General features: G+C 44.4%; 1 protein-coding gene across 2 annotated transcripts in view; it reads left to right on the forward strand.

The window, feature by feature from the left end:
- f3a (coagulation factor IIIa) overlaps positions 1-24,216 on the forward strand; it is a 52,353-nt gene that overhangs the window by 16,042 nt on the left and 12,095 nt on the right. For both annotated transcript variants that reach the window (XM_061669835.1, XM_061669836.1), the window contains 2 exons: positions 9,406-9,587; positions 9,686-9,854. In XM_061669835.1, coding sequence (XP_061525819.1) covers positions 9,406-9,587; positions 9,686-9,854 — 351 coding nt within the window. The remainder of the gene's footprint in view (positions 1-9,405; positions 9,588-9,685; positions 9,855-24,216) is intronic.

Below are 24,216 nucleotides of genomic sequence, written 5' to 3' on the forward strand. Positions count from 1 at the left end.
ACGCAGGGACCTTGGCGATCCAATCCCCGGCTACAGAAGCTGACTCTAGGGACGTGGAATGTCACCTCTCTGGCAGAGCTGGTGTGTGAGGTTGAGAAGTTACGACTAGATATCGTCGGACTCGCCTCCACACACAGCTTGGCCTCTGGTACCAGTCCTCTCGAGAGGGGTTGGACTCTCTTCCACTCTGGAGTTGCCCACGGTGAGAGGCGCCGAGCAGGTGTGGGTATACTTATTGCCGTCCACCGGGTCTTCCGCCTTTTTTTGTCCACACTTTGGCGGTGGGCAGCTGTCCTCCGCGTCACATCCACCTTAATGTCTGACCACTTCTTTTTTAGTTCAGTGTGCTGTTCCGACCCCACAGCATTGACACCCGCACACGCGCTGTCCCATTTTCTCCTCTTTCGCTTGTTGTTAACGCCGGAGGACAGCGTGCCAAAGATTATTTTCTTGCACGCCTCCACTTCATTGAGCAACTTCACATTCAGAAAAAATATTTTTCTTCATTACCTTGCTCATTTTCCTTTTTTTCTGATCATGCAGAGATCGGCATCTCAGGTGCAGGCTTCATTTAAATATGATTTGTATATTCAAATGTTGGCATGGACAGGGAGGAGTCGGCTACTCCAACATGTGCGCTCATTTCCACGTTGATTGGAATGTACAAAGGAAATGTGCTTGGGTTCATGAGTACGCAGAGTTTCATACATCTGAATATTTTTGTACGTTCGAGCGTACGCCATGTTTTAGAGTGTACGCCATGTTTTAGTCATTGTGTTAGCGTTGCGCTAGCGAGGGCTGTGAACAAAAACAAAGGAAAAAATGAAGGCTGTGATGTATTTGAACATTCATTAGGTGTAAATATTTAATTATGCGAGTTTAGTTTCACAGTGAACTGCAGTGTCAATAAACAACTTTAAGCAAGCAACATTCACTTTTTATACTCCCGCGCTCGACAGTGCCTGCATTCCAGCACATGATCGACGCATTGAACTGCATAATTAAAAGTATCATCTGGTCATCTCGATCCATTCGTTCTCGCAGATACTATTCCATAGTCGCCATTGTTATTGCTTTGTTCCTTGTTACGGAAAGGAAAGTAAGAAACGGCTACCGGAAATGGCCAAAAAATGCAGAGGAAACTCCACCCTGTGGTGTCCTAGCCAATAGCAGCCGTAGCGACACCCCGACTTGGAGGAGAACTGCAGTACATTTTCAAAACGGCGTACGTGGGTTGCGCTCGAGTATAAAGGGAAACTGCGTGCAGGATAGCCGCAGTGATGTCAGCGTTTGCCACCCGCGTGAGTATAAAGAAGCCTTTAGTCCTTGCTACCATGTTAGCACCTTAGCAACCTGTTGTTGTGATCACAGAGGATCTGCATACCGTCCTAGTGGTGCTGGATAAAAGTGCTGGAGCGGTGCACGGAAAGGACTACTTCTATAAGAGTCCAATCTGATCCGATACTCGTTTTTTTGCTTACAACGGACCCCACACCCACCCAGGCGCACCACTGACCACTATCACACCACCGACTTCTGCGTTAACCATCCGCGAACAGAATGTGAGACGCATCTTCAAACAACAAAAGATTAACAAAGTGTCAGGCCCAGACTATGTGTCCCCATCCTGCCTCAAAGTCTGCGCGGACCAGCTCACTCCAGTCTACACCCAGATCTTCAATAGATATCTGGAACTGTGCGAAGTACCATCCTGTTTCAAACGCTCCACCATCATTCCAGTCCCCAAGAAACCTACAATCTCAGGTCTAAATGACTACAGGCCTGATGCCTTGACATTTGTGGTCATGACGTCCTTTGAACGTCTCGTGCTGGACAACCTCAAGAGCGTCACAGATCCCCAGCTGGACCCCCTGCAGTTTGCCTACCGAGGGAACAGGTCTGCGGATGATGCAGTCAACATGGGACTGCACTTCATCCTAGAACACCTCGACAGTGCAGGGAGCGACGCGAGGATCCTGTTTGTGGACTTCAGCTCAGCGTTTAACACCATCATTCTTGAACTCCTTTCCTCCAAGCTTCTCCAGCTCAGCTTCTCACCTGCCATCTGCCAGTGGATTTACAGGTTCCTGACGGGCAGGACACAGCAGGTGAGGCTGGGGGAGGCCACCTCATCCACACGCAGCATCAGCACTGGGGCGCCCCAAGGTTGTGTCCTCTCTCCACTGCTCTTCTCTCTCTACACGAACGACTGCACCTCAACGCCCCCGGCTGTCAAACTCCTGAAGTTTGCAGATGACACCACTGTCATCGGCCTCATCAAGGACGGTGACGAGTCTGCATATCGACAGGAAGCGGAGCGACTGAAGCTGTGGTGCGGCCGACACAACCTGGAGCTGAACACGCTCAAGACGGAAGAGATGATCATGGACTTATGGAGGCATCGTTCGCCACAGCTGCCCATCAGGCTGTCCTTGTGTCAACTGTCGAGACCTTCAGGTTCCTGGGAATTACAGTCTCTCAGGACCTGAAGTGGGCAAACAACATCAACTCTGTCCTTAAAAAGGCCCAGCAGAGGATGTACTTCCTGTGGCTTCTGAGAAAGCACGGCCTGCCACAGGAGCTGCTGAGGATGACCGCTACACAGCGGTCATCGAATCAGTCCTGTGTTCTTCCATCACAGTCTGGTTTGGTGCTGCTACAAAAAAGGACAAATTCCGACTGCAACTGACAATCAAAACTGCTGAAAGGATTGTCAGTATCCCCCTACCCACCCTTGAGGACTTGCACGCTGCCAGAACTAAGACAAGAGCGTGCAAAATCCTCTCGGACCCTCCACATCCCGGTCACCAGCTCTTCGATCTCCTTCCCTCAGGTAGGCGCTACTGATCAATGCAAACTCGAACTAGCAGACATTCCAACAGCTTCTTCCCTCTTGCCATTAACTTCTTCAACAGTTAACTTAATATTCTATTGTAGTAATATACTGCCAATTTTGTCTCGAGATTGTAGTCACATCTCTGTCGGTCCAATTATACATTATTCGTGCACTCACTGTAGTTTTTATGTCCCAGATTATCGTACAGAAGTATCGTACTTCTCGTCCCAACCATACAGGCGCCGAGCCGGGGGGCAATAAGTATACCCACACCTGCTCGGCGCCTCTGACCATGGGCAACTCCAGAGTGGGAAAGAGTCCAACCCCTCTCAAAAGGACAAGTACCAGAGCCCAAGTCGTGTGTGGAGGCAAGCCCGACTATATATAGTCGGAACTTCTCAACCTAACACACCAGCTCGGGCTCCTTCCCTGCCAGAGAGGTGACATTCCACGTGCCGTGAGCCAGTTTCTGTAGCCGGGGGTTGGCTCGCCAAGGTCCCCGCCTTCGGTCACCGCCCATCCACAGTAAATTTCAAATTCAGATTTAACAAGGGGGAAATTACTTTTTCACACAGGGCCAGTTAGCTTTGATTAGTTTTTCCCCTTAACAAATAAAATCCCAATTTAAACATATGCAAATCGGTCGCTTTTTGGCGAAATTCGCCATTTTGAACTCTAAATAGCCCATTTCTGTGAATCATATAGGTCCGCTAAGTTTTTCCTGTGGGGGGTGGGGTGGGGGGTCGCCCTCGCTGTTGCCATCGCCGTCATCATCAACAGCTAGATCCATTCCACACATCCACCATCCACACACAGATTGTAATTGTAAATATTACATCGCGGCGGACTGATTATGCGAGCGCATCGATCTGAGGTTCCGCTTGTGCGGTTGGGACTTGCTTTGGATAAATTACAGGAGGTGACGAGACCAGAAAAAAAACTTACGCCGCTTCAGCTGTTAAGAAGCAATGGTACTTTTACTCCGCTACAATTATCGAAATGTCGCTCGCTACTTTTATTTATCAATTATTGCTTACAATTAATAATAATTACTATTTTGTGTGCGAGATTATGAAGTCAACTTCGGCATTGGGCGCTGTTTGCTCCAATCCAATTTAAGCGCTAGTGACGTTTAAGTCTAGTTCACCAATCAAAGGACACAAGAAAATCACATGACCTTACACAACGTCTTCTATTGGGCTTCCCGGGCGTAGGTATTAAAACTAGATAAGCCGTGCTCACGTGGCCACCATGTTGGAAAGGTTGTCGTAACCATGAAGGCAACGGTGCCCGACTCATGTTCACATTTAGACGAACATAAACAACAGCTTTCATGTATTGTCGTATTTGTCTCGCACTGTCTTCCCAAATGTGGATATTTCAGCTAGCCTTTACACGATCAGGATTTTTGGGGCCGATCCCCGATCAGCGAGTTTAAAAAAACTATAACCGATCACCGATCCGATCACAAGATGGAGGAATGTGTCTATTTAAATGACCTGTTCATTTACTGTATATACTTGTGTACTGAATTGCTCAAAAAATTATATTTACAATAAATGTATATCTATTTATGCCAGTGAGGCATAGTGACAGACAGAACAAATGAATGGCCTTCTATTAGATGGCAGGAAGTAAATACAGGAATTAATGTACCCAGTTTTTGTGACATTTGTTTGTTGGTGTGCCGTGAGATTTTTCAGTTGTAAAATATGTTACTTGATTCCATAATGGTTGGAAATCACTGCTCTAGTCAGATCGTGTATTCTAATCAGTCAGGTCAAACCAACAAACCAGCTAATTTACTGTAATTAAATTACTTTATTTTTAATTAAATTACTTCACCCACACCGAGACTTTAGAGCATGATTCGACAGAACGGCGGCATGTTTACGTCCAACCGTTCGTGCTAGCAGTAGCTTGCTAGACTACATAACATTGTATTGCCTGCTTGTGAGCTGTATCGTATTAAAAGTATGTGGATATACCTCAAGAAAGCCTTAAACAAACGTCCTCTCCTGTCCTGAGCACCGGTGACCACCAACACACGTTTTCCCCCATTTTGTACTTATAATACCGTCGGCGCGCTCCACTCTTGTTTTTTTCATTGCAGTCGTCTGCCATTGCAAGCGTGAAAGAGCAAATTTGTCTTGTAGTTTGATCCGGGCATTACGTGTTGCCTGTCTCAGACGTGTTGTCTGTCCCACTCCGCCGACATGTTTTTATTTTATTTGTTTTAAATAACTTTCGTACGATGTCAAAAGACACGCGAAAAGGCTAAAAATAAAAAAAGTCAAAAGACACGCGAAAAGGCTAAAAATAAAAAAAGTCAAAAGACACGCGAAAAGGCTAAAAATAAACTAGCTTTTGGATTCAAATAAACTGTGCACGCGGCGATGTGGAGAAAATGTCTTTTGCGGAGCCGATCAATGACGTCATTGATCGGATCGGCAAATGACATGACATCAAAGCCGATCAGCCGATCAGCATAAAATGCTAAGTATCGGCCGATACCGATCAGCCCGATAAAATCGGTGAAAAGTCTCATTTCAGCCCACTTATAACTTGAAAAAACACCTTGCAGTAAATTGCCGATGTCTTGTTGTAGTTTTGGCTGTGCATACACACACACGAGCACGCAAACACACAGCAATATCAGAATTTGCACATTCACATTTTATGCTGTTATTTTTATTTTATTGATGTTCATGCTGTGGTTACAAAAATCAGAAGTTACTCACTATTTACTCAGAGCTTGAGTAATTATTCCAGATTGCTTAATTTATGTTAAAATAACCTTTTTTTGGTCACCTTTTTCACGTCTATGGTGTTTGCATGTCAGTTTAAAAACAGAAATTTTTGTTTACTTGTCTGATATTGACATTTATTTGATGATCTTAAGCAATGTGAGGAAACTACAGAAATAAAAATAATAATAATTTGTGAAGGGGCCAGATAGTGTGTGTGCACGGTGGACGACTGGTTAGAGCGTCTGCCTCACAGTTCTGAGATCAGGGGTTCCATACCCAGCCCCGCCTGTGTGGAGTCTTTACATTCGTCCTCAGGCTGACGTGAACGCCAAGAATACCACAATGCTAACTCTCGCTGAACAACTAAACGAACTTGAAAAAAGCACCCAGATTCAACCCTCATTATTCTTGTGGACTTTAACAAAGCTAAACTCAACCACAAACTCACTAAATACTAGCAGCACATTGACTGTCCTACCAGGGAAAATAATACTTTAGACCACTGCTACACTACGGTAAAAAACGCATACCGTGCTATACCTCGTGCAGCCCTGGCCTCGTCTGATCACTGCTTAATTCACTTAATACCGACGTACAGGCAAGAACTTAAATGCGCGAAGTCTATGGTGAAAACAATGAAGAAGCGGACCAAGGAAGCAAAAATAGAACTTTAAAGCTGTTTAGACTGCACAGAATGGAGTGTGTTTGAAACTTAAACTGGAAGCCTGGATGAATATACAGACACAGTTACATCCTATATCAGTTTCTCTGAAGAGGTGTGTGTACCAACAAAGTCATTTCGATAACAACAAGCCGTGGTTCACTGCCAAACTTAAGCAACTTCGCCAGACTAAAGAAGACACCTATCGAAGTGGTGACAGAGCCCTGTTTAATTGTGCTAGAAACCATCTGACTAAAGAAATTAACATTCCAAAAAGAAATTATCCAGTAAAACTAGAAATACAGTTTACCGCTAGCGATTCTAAATCAGTCTGGTGTGGATTAAAATCGCTTACCAATTATAAGTGACCTTCCCCCCAAGCTGAGAACAATAAAGGGCTAGCTGACGATTGCAACAGCTTCTACTGCAGACTTGAAAAGGACACTTTCACACCCCTCACCCACCCAGCCGCACCACCGACCACGATCACACCTCTTGACTCCCCCTCCTTCGTTGACCATCCACAAACAGGATGTGGGACGTAGCGTCAAACAACAAAAGATCAACAAAGTGGCAGGCCCAGACCTTGTGTCCCCATCCTGCCTCAAAGTCTGCACGGACCAGCTCCATCCAGTCTTCACACAGATCTTCAATAGATCTCTGGAACTGTGCGAGGTACCATCCTGTTTCAAACGCTCCATCATCCCAGTCCCCAAGAAACCTGCAATCTCGGGTCTGAATGACTACAGGCCTGTCGCCCTGACACCTGTGGTCATGAAGTCCTTTGAACGCCTCATGCTGGACCACCTCAAGAGCATCACAGATCCCCGGCTGGACCGCATGCAGTTTCCCTACCAAGCAAACAGGTCTGCAGATGACGCAGTCAACATGGGACTGCACTTCATCCTAGAACACTTCGACGGCGCTGGGACCTACGCGAGGATCCTGTTCATGGACAGCTCAGCGTTCAACACCATCATCCCTCAGCGTCTCGCCTGCCATCTGCCAGTGGATTTACAGCTTCTTGATGGGCAGGACACAGCAGGTGAGGCTGGGAGACACCACCTCATCTACACGCACCACCAGCACCGAGGCGCCCCAAGGATGTGTCCTCTCTCTGCTGCTCTACTATCTCTACTATCTCTACACGAACGACTGCACCTCAACACACTCCTGAAACTCCTGAATTTTGCATTTTACTCCTGAATTTTGCATTTTACTTCAGCTCAGCGTTCAACACCATCATACCTGAACTCCTTTCAACCAAGCTTCTCTAGCTCAGCGTCTCACCTGCCATCTGCCAGTGGATTAACAGCTTTCTGACGGGCAGGACACAGCAGGTCAGGCTGGGGGAGGCCACCTCATCCACACGCAGCATCAGCACTGGGGCGCCCCAAGGTTGTGTCCTCTCTCCGCTGCTCTTCTCTCTCTACACGAACGACTGCACCTCAGCGAACCCGACTGTCAAGCTCCTGAAGTTTGCAGATGACACCACAGTCATCGGCCTCATCAAAGATGGTGATGAGTCTACGTATCGACAGAAATTGGAGCGGCTGGAGCTGTGGTCCGCCCAACACAACCTGGAGCTGAACACGCTCAAGACTGTAGAGATTATCATGGCCTTCAGGAGGCATCCTTTGCCACAGCTGCCCCTCACGTTGTCCAGCTGCCTTGTGTCAACCGTTGAGACATTCAAGTTCCTGGAAATCACAGTCTCTCAGGACCTGAAGTAGGAGACCAACATCAACTCCATCCTCAAAAAGGCCCAGCAGAAGATCTACTTCCTGGGGCTTCTGAGGAAGCATGGCCTGCTACCGGAGCTGTTGAGGCAGTTTTACACAGCAGTCATCGAATCAGTGTTCATCCATCACAGTCTGGTTTGGTGCTGCCACAAAATGGACAAACTCCGATTGCAACGGACAATTAAAACTGCTGAAAGGATTGTCGGTACCCCCCAACCCACCCTTGAGGACTTGCACGCTGCCAGAACGAAGACAAGCGCATGCAACATCCTCTTGGACTCTCCACATCCTGGTCACCACCTCTTCCAGCTCCTTCCCTCAGGTAGGCGCTATCAAACAATGCAAACTAGAAGTCGCAGACATTCCAACAGCTTCTTCCCTCTTGCCATTAACTTCTTCAACAGTTAACTTAATATTCTATTGTAGTAATATACTGCCAATTTTGTCTTGCGATTGTAGTCACATCTCTGTCGGTCCAATTATACATTATTCGTGCACTCACTGTAGTAGTCTCGCCACTCTGCACTACTTGCATATCTGTTGTTGACCAATACTGGCCACTCGTGTGCCTGAGAAGTATCTGGACCATTTGCACAATAAACATTGTTCCAGATTATCGCACTACGAGTCACTTTGAACTGCATACATTTCTTCAAGTCTCTGCACCATTTGCACAATGGTCACTGCACCAGACTATTGTTCTATTTGTCATTTCAAACTGCCTAAGATTGCCAGAGGACTCTGCATCATTTGCACAGTTGTAAAAAAAATTTACAAATAATAATAATAATGTATAATAATTACTGGTAACCTTTTATTGCTCATTGTGTTTTTATGTTTTTGTATCTCAAATTTATTCACTATGTCTGTTGTCGTACTTGAGCAGCTCCAACGACTGGAGAAAACATTCCTTGTGTGTTTTTGACATATTTGGCAAATAAAGCTGATTCTGATTCTAGTGTGTGTGTGTGTGTGTACTTCTTACAACTCTCTCAAAATAACCTTTTCATTGCCCTAAATTTAATGATAAACATTGAACTATTCAAAATGTGTATTGTCATGTTCTTATCTTTTCTCCGTTTTTCTAAGAAAAATTGTCCCAAACACAGTATATTGTTGGCTATATCCTGGCTAAAATTAAGGAGACTGAGGTTCATTTTTGTCATTTTTATTGAAGAGGACAAAAGGGGAAGCTCTCAAAAGGAGAAATAACAACCCACACTGCTTTGATGGCTGTGTAATTACACATCCAGTACTGACCTCACTTATGATCACAGTTCAAAGTGCACATTTTTGATCATGTGTTTAATAAAATTGTGGTCAACTTTAAAATGTACAATTTATGGGAGTTCAAACATCATGCTATGACTACTGTATTTGCCAGCAAACCACATCTGATCAGTCTCTTCTTTACAGCTGATATAGGCAGACCTGATTTCAAGCTGGAGGTGAGCAACAACAAAAAGAAGACTACACTGCATGTGACTGACCCACTCACTGCATTGTTTAAAGATGATCATCAGCTGAACATCAGAGACATTTTCTTAGAGAAGCTACACTATAAGGTTACATATCGTAGAAATAAGAGCTCTGGCAAGGTGAATTTCAGCAGTCATCAAAATCACCATCAATTGCAAATGAATGATGAGTTCATCATCAAATAACTGTTATTTCTCTCTTAACCCTATGTTTTCAGAAAGTGTTCATCTCAAAGACCAGCATAATAGAGCTGACTGATCTGGATCAAGGAGAAAGCTACTGTTTTAACGTTCAGGCCTTTATTCCAAGCCGCAATATCAATAAACAGCTGGGAGAGTTGAGCCAAACTCAGTGCTCTGATGATGACAAACACTCCATCTTTGAAGGTGAGCATTTGATTGATGTGTTGTGCCAAACAAAATAAAATAGACTGAGTATAAGGTATAGTATAAGGTATACTTAGTATACCTTAGGGCAGGGCAAATACCAGGTTTTTGTGATGATAGAGTGAATCAATGAAGTTCTCTGCGATTGGCTGGCGACCAGTTCAGGGTGTACACCGCCTCTCGCCCGAAGATGGCTGGGATAGGTTCCAGCACCCCTGTGACCCTTGTGAGGATAAAGTGGTACAGAAGATGGATGGATGAATGAAGAATGAGTAATTTCAAAAATGTTTCCTATTTTAATGTGAACTACATTCTGTTGAACTGAATAATTAATTAAAAAAAACTGAAATCTTTGGGGGAAATACTCAAGAAATACTCCTGGAGATAGTTGCTACCTGTTGCAAGTCTGTAACCTACATTTGTGAAAGATAGTGATTTACTGCACTTTGTGGTTGTCTTGTGGAACCATTTAAACTTTTGCCTCAACAAAATGGTTACAATGGTCCAATTTAAAGCGACAGTTGCCCCAACAGCAAACATAGAGCACGATAGCATCCTTAATGAACATTTTTGTTCTTCCTAGTGGCCAGAAAGGGTATATCTAAAATGCTAATAAGCTTGTAGTTGTTTTGGTAATATATATACATATATGTACTATAGCGTATATTGGTTTTGGATAAAAGCGTAATTCATTTTGGACAAAGAATACACTGGAAGTGAAGGCCTGCGTTACTTCCGGTTTAGTTCGATTTACGTTTTAACATTAGAATCAAACTCTTTGTCTCGTAAAGGGGCACCACGTCTCTTTTTATGTGTAAATTTTCGGAAAAGTGACTAAACACCTCTAATCAATCTCTCTCATCTGGAAGGTTTGCTACATGGATGAAATAAGAGTTCTTGATTACAACAGTTTCACTCATATACACAAAAACGACAACAGGAAGTGAAATTTTATCGAAAATTTAATTAAATCTAAAAGGGAAACTACAGACAAAACAATGCATAGGGGTTTGACTACGAAAAGAAAATCCCAATAACGGTAATAGGAAAATCGACATACAGTGGGTAAGGAAAGTTTTCAGACCCTTTAAAATGTTTCACTCTTTGTTATATTGCAGCCATTTGTTAAAATCATTTAAGTTCATTAATGTACACACAGCAACCCATATTGACAGAAAAAAAAGGAATTGTTGACATTTTTGCAAATTTATTAAAAAAGAAAAACGGAAATATCACAGAGCCATAAGTATTCAGACCCTTTGCTGTGACACTCATATTTAACTCGGGTCCATTTCTTCTGATCATCCTTAAGATGGTTCTACACCTTCATTGGAGTCCAGCTGTGTTTTATTATACTGATTGGATTTAATTAGGAAAGCCACATCAAAGTCTATACAAGACCTTACAGCTCACAGTGCATGTCAGAGCAAATGAGAATCATGAGGTCAAAGGAACTGCCTGAAGAGCTCAGAGACAGAATTGTGGCTAGGCACAGATCAGGCCATCCATCCATCCATTTTCTACCGCTTATTCGAGGTCGGGTTGCGGGGGCAGTAGCTTTAGCAGGGATGCCCAGACTTCTCTCTCCCCAGCCACTACATCCATCTCTTCCGGGGGGATCCTGAGGCGTTCCCAGGCCAGCCGAGAGATGTAGTCTCTCCAGCGTGTCCTGGGTTGTCCCCAGTGTCTCCTCCCGGTGGGACGTGCCCAGGACACCTCACCAGGGAGGCGTCCGGGAGGCAACCTAATCAGATACCCCAGCCAGCTCATCTGGCAGCTCTCAATGTGGAGGAGCAGCGGCTCTACTCTGAGCTCCTCCCGGATGACCGAGCTTCTCACCCTATCTCTAAGGGAGAGCACGACACCCTGTGGAGGAAACTCATTTCGGCCGCTTGTATCCAGGATCTTGTTCTTTCGGTCACGACCCACAGCTCGTGTCCATAGGTGAGGGTAGGAATGTCGATCGACCGGTAAATTAAGAGCTTCGCCTTTCGGCTTAGGCCCTTCTTTACCACAACAGACCAATACAAAGTCCGCATCACTGCAGACGCTGTACTGATCCACCTGTCGATCTCCCGACGAGTTTCAAATATGTTTGGTTAATCACTTTAAAGCTCTTCTAACGCTGGAAGACACAGATCTGTCAACACATGATGACAAAATTGTAAACGGGATTGTTCAAACTCCACACAAATTAGCGCCATCAATGAGAAAGACGACAACATCCAGAATATCGAATGCTACTCTCGACTTAATGAAAAAGCGATGAGAAATGAAGAAAAGGGGCAGCATTATCAACAAAATGTAATATGTTGAATTGTGCAAGACGATTCGGAAAAATATATGAGAAGAATTGAGAACTTACAACGTTTAGCTTGTTCAGAAAATGCTTGAAGCGGGACATGAAATAAAAAACGTAAAACGTGCTTTAATTCGCCAAAAGAAAATAATTTTTGGTTTGAAAATGGAAGATGGAACGATATGTCATAGCCGCCGAGAAATCGTACAACGAGTTAAAGAATTTTATACAAACCTATACAGTGACCCTCACCGAATAATTACTTGGAAAGCTAGAAGCAGACCCAGTTCCATGTATCCTGACTGAAGCGGTTGAAAATGCTATTAGCTCACTTAAGGCCGGAAAAGCTTGTGATCTGGGTGAAATTTATGTTGAAATGCTTCAAGCAGGAGGGAACGAACTTAATAAATCCTTGTAAAACTGCTGCTTGGGCTTGCAAGAAGTATCGGCGACATGGAAAGACGCAGAAATCATTTTGCTACATAAATCAAGCGATAAAATGGACCTAAGAAATTAGCGCCCAATAAGCCTGCTCTCAACGATTTATAATGTCTTTGCAAAGATATTGGACAAATGAATTGGAATCAAACTCAGTGAAGCACAGCCGATAGAACACACGGGTTTTTGTAGCGGTTTTAATACTATGGACCACATATAGACAGTTCACATATAATCGAACGACACAAGTACGAAATGCCTCTGCGTGTAGCCTTCATCGACTATGAAAAAGCATTTGACTCAGTCACCACCACTTCGATACTGCAGGCGCGAGTAAATCAAGGGATAGAGCCGACCTATATCAACATTCTACAATCAATATACGATTCTTCAGGTTCAATACGAATTGATTATGGAAGAGTGCGAATAAGTCGAGGAAAAGGGTTCAGGCAAGGCGACCCACTGTCTCCAAAACTATTTACAGCTTGCCTTGAAGAAATATTTAAAAAGCTCAATTGGGAAAAAGAAGGACTAAAAATTAACGGCGCTTATTTGAGCGATCTTTGTTTTGCAGACGACATCATTTTATTCTCCTACGATGCTGCACAACTGCAGCGTCGTATTCAGGAATTAGAGTTAGAAAGCCGTCGCTCAGGTCTGAAAATGAACAAAAGCATAACGAAGGTCATGTTCAATCGTTACTGTCCAAAAAAAGATATCAAAATGGAGGACTATGTCTTAGACGCCATCGACAACTACATCTAAATACAAGCAGCACATCGACTGTGTAGGACAGTCGAGCTAAGGAAGATGCATATCAGAGGTGGGACAGGGCCCTGTATAATCGAGCTAGAAACCAGCTTACTAAAGAAATTAACATTGCAAAGAGGATCTATGCAGCAAAGTTGGAAAAACAGTTTAGCACGAACGACTCTAAATCAGTCTGGCATGCATTCCAATCGCTGACTAATTACAAGCGACGATCCCCCCCAAGCTGAGAACAATAGCACACTAGCCAACGACTTGAATACCTTCTACTGCAGATTTGAAAAGGACAGTTTCACACCACACACCCACCCGGCCGCACCCGCGACCACAACCACACCTCTGACTTCTGCGTTAACCATCCATGAACAGGATGTGAGACGCATCTTCAAACAACAGAAGATTAACAAAGCGGCAGGACCGGACCATGTGTCCCCATCCTGCCTCAAAGTCTGCGCGGACCAGCTCGCTCCAGTCTTCACTCAGATCTTTGGAAATGTGCGAAGTTCCATCCTGTTTCAAACGCTCCACCATCATTCCAGTCCCCAAGAAACCTGCAATCTCTGGTCTGAATGACTACAGGCCTGTCGCTTTGACATCTGTGGTCATGAAGTCCTTCGAACGTCTCGTGCTGGACCACCTCAAGAGTGTCACAGGTCCGCTGCTGGACCCCCTGCAGTTTGCCTACCAAGCGAACAGGTCTGCGGATGATGCAGTCAACATGGGACTGCACTTCATCCTAGAACACCCCGACAGTGCAGGGACCTACGCGAGGATCATGTTCGTGGACTTCAGCTCAGCGTTCAACACCATCATCCCTGAACTCCTTTCAACCAAGCTTCTCCAGCTCAGCGTCTCACCTGCCATCTGCCAGTGGATTAACAGCTTTCTGATGGGCAGGACACAGCAGGTCAGGCTGGGGGAGGCCACCTCATCCACACGCAGCATCAGCACTGGGGCGCCCCAAGGTTGTGTCCTCTCTCCGCTGCTCTTCTCTCTCTTCACGAACGACTGCACCTCAGCGAACCCGACTGTCAAGCTCCTGAAGTTTGCAGATGACACCACTGTCATCGGCCTCATCAAGGACGGTGACGAGTCTGCATATCGACAGGAAGCGGAGCAGCTGGAGCTGTGGTGCGGCCGACACAACCTGGAGCTGAACACGCTCAAGACTGTAGAGATGATCGTAGACTTCAGGAGGCATCCTTCGCCACAGCTGCCCCTCACGTTGTCCAGCTGCCTTGTTTCAATCGTCGAGACCTTCAAGTTCCTGGGAATTTCAGTCTCTCAGGACCTGAAGTGGGCGACCAACATCAACTCCGTCCTCAAAAAGGCCCAGCAGAGGATGTGCTTCCTGCGGCTTCTGAGAAAGCATGGCCTGCCACCGGAGCTGCTGAGACAGTTCTACACAGCGGTCATCGAATCAGTCCTGTGTTCTTCCATCACAGTCTGGTTTGGTGCTGCTACAAAAAAGGACAAACTCCGACTGCAACGGACAATCAAAACTGCTGAAAGGATTGTCGGTACCCCCCTACCCACCATTGAGGACTTGCACGCTGCCAGAACTAAGACAAGGGCGTGCAAAATCCTCTCGGACCGTCTGCACCACCAGCTCTTCCAGCTCCTTCCCCTCAGGTAGGTCAAACGATCAACGCAAACTAGAACTAGTGGACATTCCAACAGCTTCTTCCCTCTTGTGATCAACTTCTTAAACACCTAACCTATAATTCCATTACAACAAGCTGAAAATTTTTTGACTTGAGTTCGTTGTCACATTTCTGTGGAGCCAATTATGTATTACTCGTGCACTCACTGTAGTTGTCTCGCCATGGTGCACTATTTGCATATACTGGCCACTCATGCCAGAGTAGCATCTGCTCCATTTGCACACTGATTGAGGAGTATCTGTAACATTTGCACAACCATCATTGTCCCAGATGATCGCACTACTCGTCACTTTAAACCGCATACACTCCTTGAAGTCTCAGCGCCCTTTGCACAATGGTCATTGCACCGGACTATTGTAATATTAGTCATTCGAACTGCTCTAAGGGCTAGAGGACTCTGCATCTTTTTGCACAATTGTTTTTTGTCAAAGTCTTTATGTCTCCAAAGTGTTCTGTAAATTGACTGTCTGTTGTAATAGAGCGGCTCCAACTACCGGAGACAAATTCCTTGTGTGTTTTGGACATACTTGGCAAATAAAGATGATTCTGATTCTGATTCTGATCTATTTAGGCCAACTTGTAACAATGGATGGAAATACAAGCACTGAAGTTGAACGCCGCATAAAGCTTGCCTGGCAGGCTTATGGAAGGCTTAGTGTTACATTCAAGAACAATCTTCCCGTTTGCTTGAAAAGAAAAGTTTTCGATCAATGTAATTTACCAGTCCTCACTTACGGTAGTGAAACTTGGGCTACGAATGCCAAAGTTATTCAAAGAACGGCAAATGTTGAAAATAAGCATTCGCGACAAGAAAAGATGCATTTGGATAAGACCGCAGATGTGAGTTACCGACGTCATTCAAAAAATAAAGTCCTAAATGGAAATGGGCTGGCCACGTTGCCCGAAGAGCTGACAAAAGGTGGACCACAGACACTATCAATTGGAGACCACTGGACACAAATGAAATCATTAAACACACTGGAATACACTGGCAACAAATTGAAAAATGTCGTAGTAGTTGGAAACGTGAAGAAGAAGCCTTCATCCTGCAGTGGATAGATAATGGCAGATGATGATAATAATATATGTCCTCCATTTTGTTATATATATATCCATCCATCCATTTTCTGAGCCGCTTCTCCTCACTAGGGTCGCGGGCGTGCTGGAGCCTATCCCAGCTGTCATCGGGCAGGAGGCGCAGTACACCCTGAACTGGTTGCCAGCCAATCACATGGCACATACAAACAAACAACCATTCGCACTCACAGTCACACCTACGGGCAATTTAGGGTCACCAATTCATGCATGTTTTTGGGATGTGGGAGGAAACCGGAGTGCCCGGAGAAAAGCCACGCAGGCACGGGGAGAACATGCAAACCCCACACAGGCGGGGCTGGGGATTGAACCCGGGTCCACAGAACTGTGTGTATGTGTGTGTGTGTGTGTGTGTGTGTATATATATATATATATATACACATACACACACACACACACACACACAGAGACACATATATATATATATATATATATATATATATATATATATATATATATATATATATATATATATATATATATATATATATATATATATATATAATGTCTGTGTGTGTGCGTGTGTGTGTATGTGACGTCATACGTCAAATTGTCCCGGCTGTATTCTGAGAGACGGTATTGTGTCACCAATCCGATTACAAGATGGAGCAATGTGTGTATTGAAATTCCTTGTTCAGTTACTGTATATACCTGTGTACTTAATTGCTCCAAACAAATTATTTCCAATAGTAAATAATAACAATAGTATTTACCAACCTGACTAGCTCTCCATTTAAAGGGTTAAAGCCCCCCCTTGTCCTTGCGTATTACACAATGGACCATAAATGGCGACGGGAGCTTGCTTAAGCCGGGGTCGAGAAAGATTCGCCTCGGTTCTAACAGCCGCCTGTTAAGCGTCGGCCCCGTTGAAGTTAGCTTACGCCTCGACAGAGTAATCTTAGTAGATTTCGGGCGTAGTGCTGACCACACTTCTTTGAAGCTGTTCCTCGCTTAATGATCTTTTGCACTTGTTACTGACCTAGGACGGTCTTCATATGACAGTCAGGACCTGTTATGAATGTATGTTATAGCCGAAATAACCTTTCAAGAAAAGGAGTAAAATGATTTTAGGCCATGTTGGTAAAGTGTTATGTCTGTCATCATGGTTAACACAGTGGCTATCATTCTCAAAATAAAGGACATTTTTCTACAATCAAAAAAGGCATTTTAATCAATAGAATTAATGAATAGAATTTAGCAAGGGCAAAAGCATCATGTCATAAATAAATATTACATTCAGAAAAAGGAACTCTATGTGACTCACTCATAAAAGAGATAAAACATTTCAAGCCGATCCTTTGAGATGATCCCTATTTCTGATAAGTGCCTCTCAGAAATCTCGCAATGGAATATCATTAACTTCTGTTGAGTGGGAGACGCACCCTTTTAGCAGATAATGGCGAAGTGGTTCCATGATTTTGCAGATATTTTTCACACTGTGCCTATTTCCGTTGATGACTGCTAAAATGGTCAAAAACCACAAAAATGCGTTAAACATGGTTTATTGCAAAATAATTGAAGGTGGAAAATTCTTGATACAATATTATTTTATATCTACATGTTGATACCTGATTACTGACAATACTGTTGTGTTAATATTTGATGCCTTTTAATTTATTTTTCCGTTAATTATTGCTCGTAACATTTCACCACATCCGTGGAATGACCCATATATAAAACAATTTTCCAACTCAGCTACCCCCTTTTGATCATATAACATAATCAACTATTAATCACACAAGAAAGGAAAATTACTAAACATTACTAATCACTGAGTAACCAAAAATTCCAAAAATAGCATGGAGGAATCAAAACGATATCAGAGTATAACATGTATTTACAAAACAACCTCATAATTGTCTAGAAATTCACATCTGAGGTCTAAGAAAATCTTACATAAGCGGGTTTGTAAGCCAGTCATGCAATGAAGTTAGACTGGGAATATGAGTCATTGATAGGAAAGCTCAGGAAAATGTATCCGTAGCAGTATCAGCATCAGTAGCGGGGCATGTTGCCAGTCGGTCATCAGAGGTCACCTGTGAATATTGAATAAATGCAGTGCCAACTATGCGAGAGACTAAAGATTTCACCAAAGGGACCAGACAACAGGACATGATATATCGTACAAGAAACGCAACACAGATCATCTGATGATGGTCTTGCTTGGTGTCACCAGCAACCAGCATGGCACCAGCATGCTGGTTTTGCTGTTACCAGCAACCAGCACGGCACCAGCATGCTGGTTTTGCTGGTGTCACTAGCTACCAGTGGGGCAACAGCAGCATGCTGGTAGTTGGTGTCACCTGTAAAACCAGATCTGACTGGCATAGCTGCCTGTCAACCAGCATTGACCAACATCCTATGTTGATAGTAAGATAAACATAAAAAAATTTAACTCGTTAAATAGAGATCTTCCTGAACATTTAAAAAAAAAAAAAAATACTATTCAGTCAATACATTTATCAATACTCATGATACATATCCTCAGGCATCTTCTCACGCACTAGAATTCTATTGAAAAAGCTGGTCAAAATCTCCACAGAGATGTTTCCATACATCCACAGGAATGTAATCAGGACCAACTGCCTTTCCATTTTCATCCTCTTTAATGCCTTTCTAACTTCCCCCTTACTAATAATTGCCACTTCCTGGTCCACCACACTTGCCTCTTCTACTCTCCCTTCTCTCTCATTTTCCTCATTCATCAACTCCTCGAAGTATTATTTCCATCTAGCTGGCACACTGCTGGCACCAGTCAACATATTTCCATCTCTATCCTTAATCACCCTAACCTGCTGCACATCCTTCCCATCTCTATCCCTCTGTCTGGCCAGCCTGTATAGATCCTTTTCTCATTCTTTAGTGTCAAACCTGCCATACATGTCATCATATGCCTCTTGTTTGGCCTTTGCCACCTCTACCTTTGCCCTATGTCGCATCTCAATGTATTCCTTTTGCCTCTCCTCAGTCATCTCAGTGTCCAACTTCTTCTTAGCTAACCTTTTACCTTGTATGATTTCCTGTACTGTGAGGTTCCACCACCAAGTCTCCTTCTGTCCTTTCCTGCCAGAAGATACACCAAGTACTCTCCTGCCTGCCTCTCTGATCACCTTGGCTGCAGTGGTAGCATGCAAGCACGCTAAAACATACGCTCGCATGCATGCGAGCGTATGTTTTTAAAAAGGCAGCTGGAGCAAAACTGAGTTCGGTTGTACTTTATTGAAGTATTTAACAATGTAAACAGTCAGTTCGGTTGTGCTTTATTGAAGTATTTAACAATGTACTCACGTTATTCTTTTATCAATCCTCATCCACAAATCCATCAAAGTCCTGATCTTCTGTATCCGAAATGAACAGCTTTGCAAGTTCTCCATCAAACTCTCTCGTCATTGTCAGTCAGTCTCGTTGCTGTGCGGCTCCTCAGAAATGATGCCGGCTTTTATGAAAGCACGAACAACAGTGCAAGCAGACACGTGAGCACAAGCAGCCACAATCCATTCACAAATTGTGGCATAGCTCACGTAACTGCCTCCTAGTCTTAGTAAAGCTGTGTTCGCCATCTGTCATCCATCGCTCCCATGCCGCTCGCAACTTCACTTTTCACGCCTTGTTTACACCAATGTCCAGCGGTTGGAGTTCCTTCATCAAGCCTCCCGGAATGAAAACCCACCCACTTTTCGAGTGAGTATTGGAACAGACATGATTAAATTAACTTAAAGTGAATAATATTTAATATTTGGTGGCATAACCCTTACTTGCAATAACTGTATCAAGGCTATAACCCATTGACTTCACCAAACTGTTGCATTCTTCATTTGAAATGCTTTTCTAGGTCTTTAATGTAGCCTCTTTCAGTTCTTGTTTGTTTCTGGGGGTTTCACCCTTCAGTCTCCTCTTCAGGAGGTAAAATCCATGCTCTATTGGGTTAAGGTCCGGTGATTGACTTGGTCAGTCTAAGACCTTCCACTTTTTCCCCCTGATGAAGTCATTTGTTGTGTTGGCAGTGTGTTTTGGGTCATTGTCTTGTTGCATGATGAAGCATCTCCCGATTAATTTGGCTGCATTTTTCTGGCAAATTGGCCACCCCCCACGGAATGCCGCCCTGGGCGGCGGCCCGTGTCGCTCAGATCAGAAACCGCCCCTGGTCACCACTATGTGTAAAAAGTTCCAGACCGATGGAAGATGAGTTGCTCCATCAGTAAGCATCTAGCATACAGGATGGTGCTGTGTTAGCTGTGGTCGAGCGAATTAAGTGAGGGATTGGTGAGTTAGATCAATATAACATTTTTTAATTATTGTTTCACAGCGGATATATTCAATAGCACTGATCGAAGATTTTCCCCCTTGAAAAACAAATGCCAGCGTTGGTGGGCGGGGGTTACATCGATGCCCATCCCAACCCGTTTGGATGCCCAAGGTAGATGCCTGTGGCCACTGCACCGTTCGGCCCACCCTTTGCACACCACTGGGGCAGCCTTTTGTTATACAATATTGTGAGCTCAAACTTAAAACATAAGTCACAAAACATAATAAAACAAGTAAAGGATAGACTACAGTGTGTGTATAGGGCACAGTGGAGGTGAGTTTTAGGTGAGGTGGGGGAACCCTTGAAGAGTATCGGGGCCCAGGATTTGGTGCTATGCTCCTTTCCCGGAGAGCAGTCGTTCCTGTGAGGTGTGCTCTTATGGTAAAGATTGCCTCGATACATCAAAGTCTCGAACCATTAAGGTGACCCAATTGGTTGACTATTATGGCAATGTCGACCCATTCATTCATTCATTTTCTGAGCCGCTTCTCCTCACTAGGGTCGCGGGCGTGCTGGAGCCAATCCCAGCTGTCATCGGGCAGGAGGCGGGGTACACCCTGAACTGGTTGCCAGCCAATCGCAGGGCACATAGGAACAAACAACCATTCGCACTCACAGTCACACCTACGGGCAATTTAGAGTCTCCAATTAATGCATGTTTTTGGGATGTGGGAGGAAACCGGAGTGCCCGGAGAAAACCCACGCAGGCACGGGGAGAACATGCAAACTCGACACAGGCGGGGCCAGGGATTGAACCCGGGTCCTCAGAACTGTGAGGCTGACGCTCTAACCAGTCGGCCACCGTGCCACCTCGACCCATTCAGTAACATGGAAAAAACTGTAGTGGTAAATCTCCTTGACCAGCATACCATACTGTTCCACTAATCATCCCATGCTGGTCCAGCAGAATCCCATGCCGGTCCACCACCATCCCGTAGTGGTCCACGAGCATCCTGTGCTGGTCCATCACCATACCATGCTGGTCAACCAACATCCCATACTGGTGCACAAATATCCTATGCTGGTCCACCAACATGCCATGCTGGTCCACAAGCATCCCATGCTGGTCTACTAAAATCCTATGCTGGTCCACTAGCTTGACCAGCATTGCCATGCTGGTCCAGCGGTAACACCAGCATCTGACCAGCATAAACTAGCATTAACCATTTTACACCAGCAAAAAAATCCATGCTGGTTGGTGCTGGATTTTTTATATATATAAATATCTACGCTTTTGTCTTTGCTCTCATTTTTCGTGAGCTGGACTCCAAGATCTAAAACTTTTTCTACATACACAAAAGGCCATTTACCTTAAATATTGTTCACAAATCTGTCTAAATCTGTTTAGTGAGCATTTATCCATAATAATAATAATCCTTCCCGCCTCACAGCTGTGGCATATCAAGATGCTGAATAGACAGCGTGATTATTGCACAGGTGTGCCATAGGGTTGCCACAATAAAAGGCCACTCTGACGTGCAGTTTTATCACACAGCACAATGCCACAGATGTCGCAAGTTCTGAGGGAGCGTGCAATTGGCATGATGACTGCAGGAATGTCCACCAGAGCTGTTGCCCGTGTATTGAATGTTCATTTCTCTACCATAAGCCGTCTCCAAAGGCGTTTCAGAAAATTTGGCATTACATCCAACCGGCCTCACAACCACAGACCACGTGTAACCACACCAGCCCAGGACCTCCACATCCAGCATGTTCACCTCCAAGATCGAATGAGACCAGCCTCCCGGACAGCTGCTGCAACAATCGGTTTGCATAACCAAATAATTTCTGTACAAACTGTCAGAAACCGTCTCAGGGAAGCTCATCTGCATGATCGTTGTCCTCCTTGTGGGGTCTCGACCTGACTCCAGTTTGTCATCGTAATGGACTTGAGTGGGCGAATGCTAACATTCAATGGCGTCTGGCTCGTTGGAGAGGTATTGTCTTCATGGATGAATCCCAGTTTTCACTGTTCAGGGCAGATGGTAGACAGCGTGTGTGGCGTCGTGTGGATGAGCGGTTTGCTGATGTCAACATTGTGGATCGAGTGGCCCATGGTGGCGGTGGGGTTATGGTATGGGTAGGCATGTTATGGGCAACGAACACAGGTGCATTTTATTGATGGAATTTTGAATGCACAGAGATACCGTGACGAGATCCTGAGGCCCATTGTTGTGCCATTCATCCACGCCCATAACCCCATGTTGCAGCATGATAATGCACGGCCCCATGTTGCAAGGATCTGTACACAATTCCTGGAAGCTGAAAACATCCCAGTTCTTGCATGGCCAGCATAATATTAAAATTGACGCTGAACCACCGAGGAAGGGTTTGAAACCCCCCCAGTGTATTAGGGACGCCATCTTCTTCTGTTCTTCTGCCGAGTTACGCAAGCGCGTGTGTGTGGGGTGTCAATTCGGACAACAGATGATTGGCCGTTGCACGGCTTTTATGACCTATCTTCTGCTCCTCTGTGACCTATCGACGTGCAATCAGTTACCAGCACGCTAAAAGTGTATGCTAAGTTCCGGAAGTTCTTAATCAACACGAAGTCGCCGGGTTTGATGACATGCAGGGGCCCGTCGGCTGCCCTTGGCAGTGCTGATTGGACTTTTTTCCTGAAATTGATTTAGTTGATAATGTGCAATACCTGAATGATTCGTCTGTCCATCGACAGACCTGGCTTCAGTCGACACGAATGGATCCAGTCCAATGGAGTGCCTGCAAAGACAATCTCAAAAAGGGATAGGGCGCACACGTTACGTCATATGTAACCTAATTTAATTGACTTCCCAGCATTTATTTGCAAGTGGTAGCTACTAGGGTTGGGAATCTCTGGCACGAGGCCGATTCAATACATATCTAGATACACAGGTAGAGATTTGATTAAAAAACTATATATTTAGGGGCGGAACGATTCGATACGATTTGATTCAGTGCGGGAGCGATACGATTTTCAAGTTCATGCAGAAAAAAATGTGATAGTTAACATTTGCACATGTGCTAATCATAAAGAACCTTGACTTAACCCAATTCTATAAAATGACATTTGTCTAACCTTATTTTCAAACATGTACAGTAAAAGACCACTTAACCCTGAGCAGTGTTGCTTTATGGCACAGTAAAATAAAAATAATATTTTACTTAAATAAATCATTTCAATAGACCACAACAATAAAACAATTAATTTTGGAGATTTTCTCTCCACAAACTCTACACAAACAAAATTTAAAGAGACAAGGGGGGCCTCACACACCGTACCATTCAAGCTAGGACCGCCACTGCACACAGTTTTTGTTTTCTTTTTTTTTCTGCTTGCTGAGTGCTGACTGACTTTTTGAACTTTTAAGTCGTGATGACAAGCTTAATTCAACTGGCGATTGACAGTTTCGGGACATTCCTGGCTTTGTGTCCTCTTAGTAGTTTCTTTTTAGGGTTGAACAACTTGAACGTATAAGTGGACCGCGAGGACTCGAGAAGAAGCATTAATTTTCTGAATTACAGCCCAAGGAAATTGCCGAGATGTACCTACCTTTGCCATGCATGTTTACAATCTGCGGCGCACATTTTACCGCCGGCCCCAGTGTCGAAGGCGGACATGAGATAAGGTACTGTGATGTCGCATTCAATGTTTACAACTCCTTGGGGAAGGCTACTTTGCTATCGCCGTGACCCCGAAAGTAGCTTAACTACTGAAATGATATTTGATGTTAAACTAGTGATGCTACGGATAAATGTAATTAAGCTAGTAGTGTCGCTAGTATCCAGCACTGCTGTGTTTGGTTGTAAGCA

This window comes from Phycodurus eques, unplaced genomic scaffold (genome assembly GCF_024500275.1).
Source record: "Phycodurus eques isolate BA_2022a unplaced genomic scaffold, UOR_Pequ_1.1 contig_26, whole genome shotgun sequence".
In the NCBI taxonomy this organism is placed as follows: Eukaryota; Metazoa; Chordata; class Actinopteri; order Syngnathiformes; family Syngnathidae; genus Phycodurus; species Phycodurus eques.